Raw genomic sequence first — 9,861 nt, 5'->3', positions numbered from 1 at the left:
TCAGTCTTTTGCATTACTTCTTCCAGTAGCCTAATAATACCTAGGTGTCTGGTTAGACTGTAAACTCTCCTTCCAGACTCACATCAATCATCTCCAATCCAAAGTGAAATCTCGAATTGGCTTCCTATTTCGCAACAAAGCATCCTTCACTCATGCTGCCAAACATACCCTCGTAAAACTGACCATCCTACCAATCCTCGACTTCGGCGATGTCATTTACAAAATAGCTTCCAATACCCTACTCAACAAGCTGGATGCAGTCTATCACAGTGCCATCCGTTTTGTCACCAAAGCCCCATATACTACCCACCACTGCGACCTGTACGCTCTCGTTGGCTGGCCTTCGCTTCATAATCGTCGCCAAACACATTGGCTCCAGGTCATCTACAAGACTCTGCTAGGTAAAGTCCCCCCTTATCTCCGCTCACTGGTCACCATAGCAGCACCCACCTGTAGCACGCGCTCCAGCAGGTATATCTCTCTGGTCATCCCTAAAGCCAACTCCTCCTTTGGTCGTCTCTCCTTCCAGTTCTCTGCTGCCAATGACTGGAACGAACTACAAAAATCTCTGAAACTGGAAACACTTATCTCCCTCACTAGCTTTAAGCACCAGCTGTCAGAGCAGCTCACAGATCACTGCACCTGTACATAGCCCATCTATAATTTAGCCCAAACTACTACCTCTTCCCCTACTGTATTTATTTATTTTATTTATTTTGCTCCTTTGCACCATATTATTTATATTTTATCTTTGAACTTTCTTCAAACTACAAATCTACCATTCCAGTGTTTTTCTTGCTATACTTTATTTACTTTGCCACCATGGCATTTTTTTGCCTTTACCTCCCTTATCTCACATCATTTGCTCACATTGTATATAGTCTTCTTTTTTTTTCTTCTACTGCATCATTGATTGTATGTTGTTTTACTCCATGTGTAACTCTGTGTTTTTGTATGTTGTCGAACTGCTTTGCTTTATCTTGGCCAGGTCGCAATTGTAAATGAGAACTTGTTCTCAACTTGCCTACCTGGTTAAATAAAGGTGAAATAAAAATAAAAATAAATAAAAATAACAGGCAATAACTCATGTATTTCCAATACTCATTCATTAAGTACTAAAGTTAACATAACATACTGATAATTGTATGGTGTATTAGGAAATGAACAAAGTTTTACCAAAAAACACTATCCAATTACGCTGAACAGAAATATAAACACAACATGCAAAGTGTTGGTCCCATGTTCAATGAGCACAAATATATTTACATCCCTGTTAGTGAGCATTTCTCCTTTGAATGTTTAATTCTCTACCATATGCTGCCTCCAACGTAGTTTTAGAGAATTTGGCAGTATGTCCAACAGGCCTCACAGCCGCAGACCATGTGTAACCACGCCAGCCCAGGACCTCCACATCCGGCTTCTTCACCTGGGGAATGGTCTGAGACCAGCTATCCGGACAGCTGATGAAACTGTGGGTTTGCACAACCGAAGAATTTCTGCACAAACTGTCAAACCGTCTCAGGGAAGCTCATCTGCGTGCTTGTCGAGTGGGCGAGCGGTTTGCTGATGTCAACATTGTGAACAGAGTATCCCATGGTGGCGGTGATGTAATGGTATGGGATGGCGTGAACTACGGACAATGAACACAATTGCATTTTATCAATAACAGTTTGAATGCACAGAGATACCGTGAGGAGATTCTGAGGCTCATCGTTGCGCCATTCATTCGCCTCCATCACGTTTCAGCACGATAGTGCACGGCCCCATGTCATAAGGATCTGTACACAATTCCTGGAAGCTGAAAATGCCCCAGTTCTTCCATGACCTGCTTACTCACCAGACATGTCACCCATTGAGCATGTTTGGGATAATCTGAATCGATGTGTACGACAGCGTGTACCAGTTCCCGCCAATATCTATCAACATCGCACAGCCATTGAAGAGGAGTGGGACAACATTAAACAGGCCACAATTAATCAGCCTGATCAATTCTATGCAAATTAGATTTGTCACGGTGCATGAGGCAAATGATGGTCACACCAGATAGTGACTGGTTTACTGATCCATGCCCCTTCCTTTTATTCAAGTACGGTGCCTTTGGAAAGTATTCAGACCCCTTGTCTTCAGACCCTTTGCTATGAGACTTGAAATTGAGCTCAGGTGCATCCTGTTTCCATTGATCCTCCTTGAGATGTTTCTACAACTTGATTGGAGTCCACCTGTGATAAATTCAATTGATTGGTTATTATTTGGAAAGGCACTCACCTGTCTATGTAAGGTCCCACAGTTGACAGTGCATGTCAGAGCAAAAATCAAGACATGGGGTCGAAGGAATTATCCGTAGCGCTCTGAGACAGGATTGTGTCGAGGCACAAATCTGGGGAAGGGGACCAAAACATTTCTGCAGCATTGAAGGTCCCCAAGAACACAGTGGCCTCCATCATTCTTAAATGGAAGAAGTTTGGAACCACCAAGACTCTTCCTAGAGCTGGCCGCTCGGCCAAACTGAGCAATCGGGGAGAAGGGCCTTGGTCAGGGAGGTGACCAAGAACCCTATGGTCACTCTGACCAGAGTTCCTCTGTGGAGATGGGAGAACCTTCCAGAAGGACAAACATCTCTGCAGCAGCAAGCCATTCCTCAGTAAAAGGCGCATGACAGCCCGCTTGGAGTTTTCCAAAAGGCACCTAAAGACTCTCAGACCACCACTCTCAAACCAAACAAGATTCTCTGGTCTGATGTAACCAAAATTGAACTCTTTAGCCTGAATGCCAAGTGTCACGTCTGGAGGAAACCTGGCACCATCCCTATGGTGAAGCATGGTGGTGGCAGCATCATGTGGGAATGTTTTTCAGGGACTGGGAGACTAGAAAGGATCGAGGCAAAGATGCACGGAGCAAAGTACTGAGAGATCCTTGATGAAAACTTGCTCCAGAGCGCTGATGACCTCAGACTGGGGCGAAGGTTCACCTTCCAACAGGATAATGACCCTAAGCACACAGCAAAGACAATGCAGGAGTGGCTTTGGGACAAGTCTCTGAATGTCCTTGATTTGCCCAGCCATAGCCCGGACTTGAACCCGAACGAACAGCTCTGGAGAGACCTGAAAATAGCTGTGCAGCAACGCTCCCCATCTAAACTGACAGAGCTTTAGAGGATCTGCAGAGAAGAATGGGAGAAACTCCCCAAATACAGGTGTGCCAAGCTTGTAGCGTCATACCCAAGAAGACTTGATGCTGTAATCACTGCCAAAGATGCTTCAACAAAGTACTGAGTAAAGAGTCTGAATATTTATGTAGATGTGATTATTTTTTATAAATCAGCACACACTGAAGCCACTCCTGCATTGTCTTGGCTGTGTGCTGAGGGTCATTGTCCTGTTGGAAGGTGAACCTTTGCCCCAGTCTGAGGTCCTGAGTGCTCTGGAGCACATTTTCATCAAGCATCTCTCTGTACGCTCTGTTTTGTGATGGTGTTGTCGGCTCTTAACCAACCATGCTATTTTGTTAGTTTTTTCGCATTGTTCGTAACTTGTTTTGTACATAATGTTGCTGCTACCGTCTCTTATGACCGAAAAGAGCTTCTGGACATCCGAACTGCAATTGCTCACCTCAAACTTGACGAAGAGTTCTTCTTCAATGAGTCGGACGGGAGGGATATAATACAGACACCCGACCAGGCCCAGATCCCCGTTATTCGCTGGAGAAGGAAAAGGAGACTTCACGGAAAGAGATCAGGGTGTCTTGTAAGCATCAGGCGACGAGTGGCTAATCTTCCCTTGCCTTCCGTCCTGCTAGCTAACGTTCGATCGCTGGAAAACAAATGGGACGAACTGAAAGCACATTTATCCTACCAACGGGACATTAAAAACTGTAATATCTTATGTTTCACCGAGTCGTGGCTGAATGACGACATTAAGAACATACAGCTGGCGGGTTATATGCTCTATCGGCAGGACAGAACAGTAGCCTATGGTAAGACACGGGGCGGGGGCCTATGCATTTATGTAAACAGCTGGTGCATGTTATCTAAGGAAGTCTCAAGGTCTTTCTCGCCTGAGGTAGAGTATCTCATGAAAAGCTGTCGACCACACTATCTACTTAGAGTTTTCATCTGTATTTTTCGTAGCTGTCTACATACCACCACAGACACTAAAACGGCACTCAATGACCTGTATACCACCATAAGCAAACAGGAAAATGCTCATCCAGAGGCGGTGCTCCTAGTGTTCGGGGACTTTAATGCAGGCAAACTTAAATCAGTTTTACCTCATTTCTATCAGCATGTTAAATGTGCAACCAGAGGGAAAGAAATTCTATATCAGCTTTACTCCACACACAGAGAAGCATACAAAGCTCTCCGTCGCCCTCCATTTGGCAAATCTGACCATAATTTTATCCTCCTGATTCCTTCTTACAAGCAAAGATTCAAGCAGAAAGCACAAGTGACTCGGTCTATAAAAAAGTGGTTAGATGAAGCAGATGCTAAACCACAGGACTGTTTTGCTAGCACAGACTGGAATATGTTCTGGGTTTCTTCCAATGGCATTAAGGAGTACAACACATCAGTCACTGGCTTTATCAATAAGTGCATCGAGGACGAAGAACACTAAGGTAACCTGCCTAAATGATTACCAACCCGTAGCACTCACATCCGTGGCCATGAAATGCTTTCAAAGGCTGGTCATGGCTCACATTAACATCATTAACCCAGAAACCCAAGACCCACTCCAATTTGCATACCGCCCAAACAGATCCACAGATGATGCAATCTCTATTGCACTCCACACTTCCCTTTCACACCTGGACAAAAGGAACACCTATGTGAGAATGCTATTAATTGACTACAGCTCAGCATTCAACACCATAGTGCCCTCAAAGCTCAACACTAAGCTAAGGACCCTGGGAAGAAACACCTCCCTCTGCAACTGGATCCTGGACTTCCTGACGGGCCACCCCCAGGTGGTAAGGGTAGGTAACAACACATCCGCCACGCTGATCCTCAACACGGGGGCCCCTCAGGGGTGTGTGCTCAGTCCCCTCCTGTACTCCCTGTTCACTAATGACTGCACGGCGAGGCAAGACTCCAACACCATTAAGTTTGCTGATGACACAACAGTGGTAGTTCTGATCACCGACAACAATGAGGCAGCCTATAGAGAGGAAGTCAGAGACCTAACCGTGCGGTGCAAGGACAACAACCTCTCCCTCAATGTGATCAAGACAAAGGAGATGATTGTGGACCACAGGAAAAGTAGGACCGAGCACGCCCCCATTCTCATCGACGGGGCTGTAGTGGAGCAGGTTGAGAGCTTCAAGTTCCTTGGCATCCACATCACCAACAAACTAACATGGTCCAAGCACACCAAAACAGCCGTGAAGAGGGCACGGCAAAACCTATTCCCCCCCAGGAGACTGAAAAGATTTGGAATGGGTCCTCAGATCCTCAAAAGGTTTTAAAGGTGCACCATCGAGATCATCCTGACGGGTTGCATCACTGCCTGGTATGGCAAATGCTCGGCCTCCAACCGCAAGGCACTACAGAGGGTAGTGCGTACAGCCCAGTATATCACTGGGGCCAAGCTTCCTGCCATGAAGGACCTCTATACCAGGCTGTGTCAGAGGAAGGCCCTAAAAATGGTCAAAGACTCCAGCCACCCTAGTCATAGACTGTCCTCTGTGCTACCGCACGGCAATCGGTACCGGAGCGCAAAGTCTAGGTCTAAGAGGCTCCTAAATAGCTTCTACCCCCAAGCCATAAGACTCCTGAACAGCTAATCAAATGGCTACATTTACATTTTACATTTAAGTCATTTAGCAGACGCTCTTATCCAGAGCGACTTACCCTGACTATTTGTCTATTATTCTATTATTTCTCTTTTAATTTTTCCCTCTCTGCATTGTTGGGAAGGGCCCATAGTAAGCATTTCACTGTTAGTGAACCTGTTGTTTACAAAAAGTCTGGAAGGGTATGGCTTCTAATTGATTTAAGTAGCTGAGATGAAAGTGCAATTTGTTTCCGACAAATATTTAAAAGATTTTAAATTATATTTATTTTCAACTGCACAATGTTTGTGTTTCTGACATCTGAAATAAGAAATCATATATTACATAATATTGTGTTATACAGGTGATCAAGTTATAGTGTAATTATAGTTGAAGTAACTGTTATACAAATAAATGACAAATTAACTATCATTAAAGAAAGACTGTAAATTAGTGTAAATTAAGTATTTCAGAATGTCGTGTGTTTCAGGTACAATTGCAGGTGCATTACAATTTTAACACTTCCAATTGTAATTAAAAGTAAAAGTTTAATAGCAGACCAAAAACAGTGTTAGTGACTGTCTTGTACAATTTTGTTGTATGATTTGTGAAAGTAAGCAATTTATGCTTTACGTTTTCATGATTTTGGCACCAATCCCGATCGATGTCTGACCCATATATGACCACGTTCCTTCTGCTCATACCAGGTTGTTTATGGCGCAATATAAAAAAAAAAATAACTTAGCCTAGCTACTTCCTGATATAAATTCAACCACGTCTATGTGTAGTCGCAGTTATATTTTTATTTTGTCAAATACCTAGCTATTTGTTTCAATCATTGTTTAATTTAGAAAAGGTATCTATTTTTTTGGGGCAGTCTACACTTTCGAATTAACGTTAAAATGTGGCTAGCTAGCGAGTTGGTCTACCACGTCACGTAAGACACGGTCTAGCTAGTTAACGTTATATACTTTAATTTCCAGTCTGCCATTTGGCATTTGTCGACTAAATGTAATTTATGTATATATTGGCATAGTTGTGAAGATCAACGTTAGCTAGCTATTAGCTGTTTGTTATCTAGCTACGACTTCTCTGCTTTGTTTGACTGTGAGTTCCTGGCTTTCTAGTTAGCTGTGCTAGCCAGTTAGCTGGCAGCGACACATCTTTCATGTGGGCTAACGTTGGATGGATCATATAATTAGGAATTTAATTGGATCTCTGAGATGGATCAAGCATCAGTAGCTAAGGACTGTTAGGTGTTTTTCCGGACACGGCCCAGGAACGTGTTTATCTAAGCTATGGCTATACTCTTTTTGACTAGGAACATTGAATAAATGCATATTCGGGGCCACTTTATCTCCACCCCGCAACATGGATACGGATGTTTTTTACCGTGGTGAAGGGTGCGGGGGTTATGTGAAACGCTGGTTTAGGGCTACGCCCACTGAGCTCTCTGATCTTAGGGCAGACAGGCAGAGTGTAAAATGGCGCACAGCTGTCGGTGGCGGTTCCCCGCTCGGCCCGGAGGGAGCAGCAACTTAGGCACCGGGAGGAGAGCGGGCCGAATCCGGGTCACTGCCTCCCTTCGAAGTAGCACAGGGACCCACCCGAACACGGCTGGGCTCGGACCCGGCTTTGATGCTGCGTTACAGGTCTCATCTGCTATCGGTTGCAACCTGCAGAAATTTCGGGATGTTTTGGGAGAGTCGAGTGGTTCAAGCAGCGGGGAGGTAAGTGAAAGACCAACTTGATTGTGGTTGGTTGTAGCTAGCTTGCTAACGTGAAATAGCTGCAATGAGAAGTGTAACATGAAGTATCGAACACACCCTAGCAATGGTATAGTACCAAGGAGTTATATGTTGCTGCCTCCGTATTCGGTGTTAGGAGTGTGACTCAACTTGTCATCGCAGAGTAGTTAACTTTTTGTTTGGCCTTGATCCCCACACTGGGTATCAAGCCCATCAACATGCTTCAATCCATGTGCTGTTACTAACGTTACGTTATTCCTTTCACAGTGATTCACCACACAACTCACAACAAGGAAGCCCGTTTTAGGATCAGTAGTTAGCTGACTAGCACCAACGGTGCTGATGTTGTGAATAGTTAAAAGTAGCCTGGTGACTTTCTAGACAGAATTTGGCCAAAGTGAATTAATTATTGTCTGTCTAGTTGTCCAACATTGATACAGAGGCGAAAATAGAGGGATGTGATATAAAGCTACAGTATCTGGTTAGCGGCCATTGTTGGCTTAGTTGTGGAGTGGTGACTTGTAGGGATAGAGCCTCATATCTCATCATCAACTCCTCTTCAGAGTTCAGGATTAGGTCCTACGAGCCAGTGTGATACAGTAACTTGATAACTTTAGCGTTCTTTAGCTAACGTTGGCTCAGTTTTTTTGGTACATTTCTGTGATGCTAGTGTTACATTGATTAACACTGTAGCATGGGACCTCCCGGTTAGCGAGCGAGGTTCCTGTTTGAAAACAAAACATGTCAACTTGGAGGACAAGTAACCTGAACTTCATGTTTTTGATTCTTATTAGGCATCTAGCTACCTAACGTGAATTATACTCCACTCTTTTGAATTGCCATAACCTAGTAACGTTAGCCACTTTTTTGCAAACATTGACTAGCTTAGAATTAAACACCTATAGTATATTGAAGAGTTCAATAAGCTGTCGTTATCCATAGTTTGCTGCGAGGTGTCAGTTCAATGCTAACCTTCGAACGAGGCTATTTACCTTGCCTAAATGATCAGCTAGCTACTATTCGTCTATCTGCCTTGATCCACGCTTCTAAAGTTGCTAGGTAGACGCTACAATAGTTAGAAACAACATTGTCGAATTAGATAATTGGGTATGGCTAATGGTCGGGGTAGCTTGCTAAGTGATGGATTTAGCTTTGTAGTAAGACTCGCACATTTTGGCTAAGTGTTTAGCTCATGAACCTAACGTTACCATGCTACGCACTACGCCACGGTAGCTAGCTATTGCTGATACATAGGAAAATGGGAGGTGGACATGTTTTCCCCCGTCTTCACACAGTGCGTAGTACCAAAATAATGTCGGCATTGTGGACATCTGATGAAGTGCTAGCGAACTACAATTTTTTTGGTGGGCTGAGAATGGTTCGCCAGTGTCATGTGTGTTCCTCCGAATTCCATCTTTCTAGTACTGACGGTAGTCTAGCGAGCTATAATAACGAGCCTTTTTTTTTTGTCGGACCTTGTGATGGGGGGGTGTGTTCGGGCATAGCTAACTACCATCTTTATGTTTTCATGATGAGCACGCGTTCAATGCAGTGGGAGTAGACCCTAGTGTTGTAGTAGAATCGGACATGGAGGGTAACTCAACACTTTACCAACGTTGTAAGATGTACTGTTATATTAGAGTACTTATTGGTGCAATTTTTGGTTTGATGGTTTGATGTTTAGAAAGCATATTTTGAGGGTTCTCCAGTCCCGTACTCATTCATGTGTGTGATTTTCTTTTTTCTTTCAATAAGCCCCTTATCATAAGAACTATTGGGGTATCAGGAAACATTGATTCTGTCCTGAGTGTGTATACACGTCTCCTACCATCACTAGTAGATTAGCCGAAAGGTTAATATGCTCTACTTTGATGTTGGCCAGTGCTATGGAAATGAGTCCCTCTGTCTGAGCTAACACTTTTTTTTATAGGAAGACAGATCAACATGTCCCCCTCTATCCCAAGACACACAAAGAGGGGGGAAACACGTTGGGATGCGGTGGGGACATACGGCCAAAATCCCAGTGTAACTTGCCACTCATGGAAGTTGCAGACACAGCATTGTGATTTCATTCAGTGGCTGTTGCGCCTGGGCAGGATTGTTCTGGCTCATCGCAGCCTGCTGAGCTCACAGAGCAGCCGGACACTGAGCCCCGCCTTCCAAGCAGACCCAAATCCACTTCAGCCACACAGGGGCCGTCTGAGCTCAACTTTTCTTCTGACAGCTGCCACTTTGGAATAGATTAGCCAAGCCTTTTGGGATCCCTCAAAAGAGGGCTTGTAGACCATTGTTGTTCAAATTGCAGCATTTGTAGGCTATTGAATTGGGTGTTTTAAATGTTTATTGATCC

General features: G+C 44.1%; 1 protein-coding gene across 5 annotated transcripts in view; it reads left to right on the top strand.

The window, feature by feature from the left end:
• The first annotated feature begins 6,533 nt into the window (after nt 1–6,533).
• The window catches only part of kmt2a (lysine (K)-specific methyltransferase 2A), a 54,851-nt gene continuing 51,523 nt past the window's right edge, over nt 6,534–9,861 (top strand). For 4 of the 5 annotated variants that reach the window (XM_045703488.1, XM_045703487.1, XM_045703486.1 and 1 more), the window contains exon 1: nt 6,535–7,493. In XM_045703488.1, the coding sequence (XP_045559444.1) occupies nt 7,248–7,493 (246 nt within the window). In that variant the 5' untranslated portion in view covers nt 6,535–7,247. Of the gene's footprint in view, nt 7,494–9,861 lie in introns of all 5 variants that reach the window. The other variant, XM_045703489.1, reaches the window with a different exon arrangement.

Source organism: Salmo salar, chromosome ssa20 (genome assembly GCF_905237065.1).
Source record: "Salmo salar chromosome ssa20, Ssal_v3.1, whole genome shotgun sequence".
Lineage (NCBI taxonomy): Eukaryota > Metazoa > Chordata > Actinopteri > Salmoniformes > Salmonidae > Salmo > Salmo salar.
Note: the sequence above shows the minus strand (reverse complement) of the source record. Positions and strands in the feature narration are given on the sequence as shown.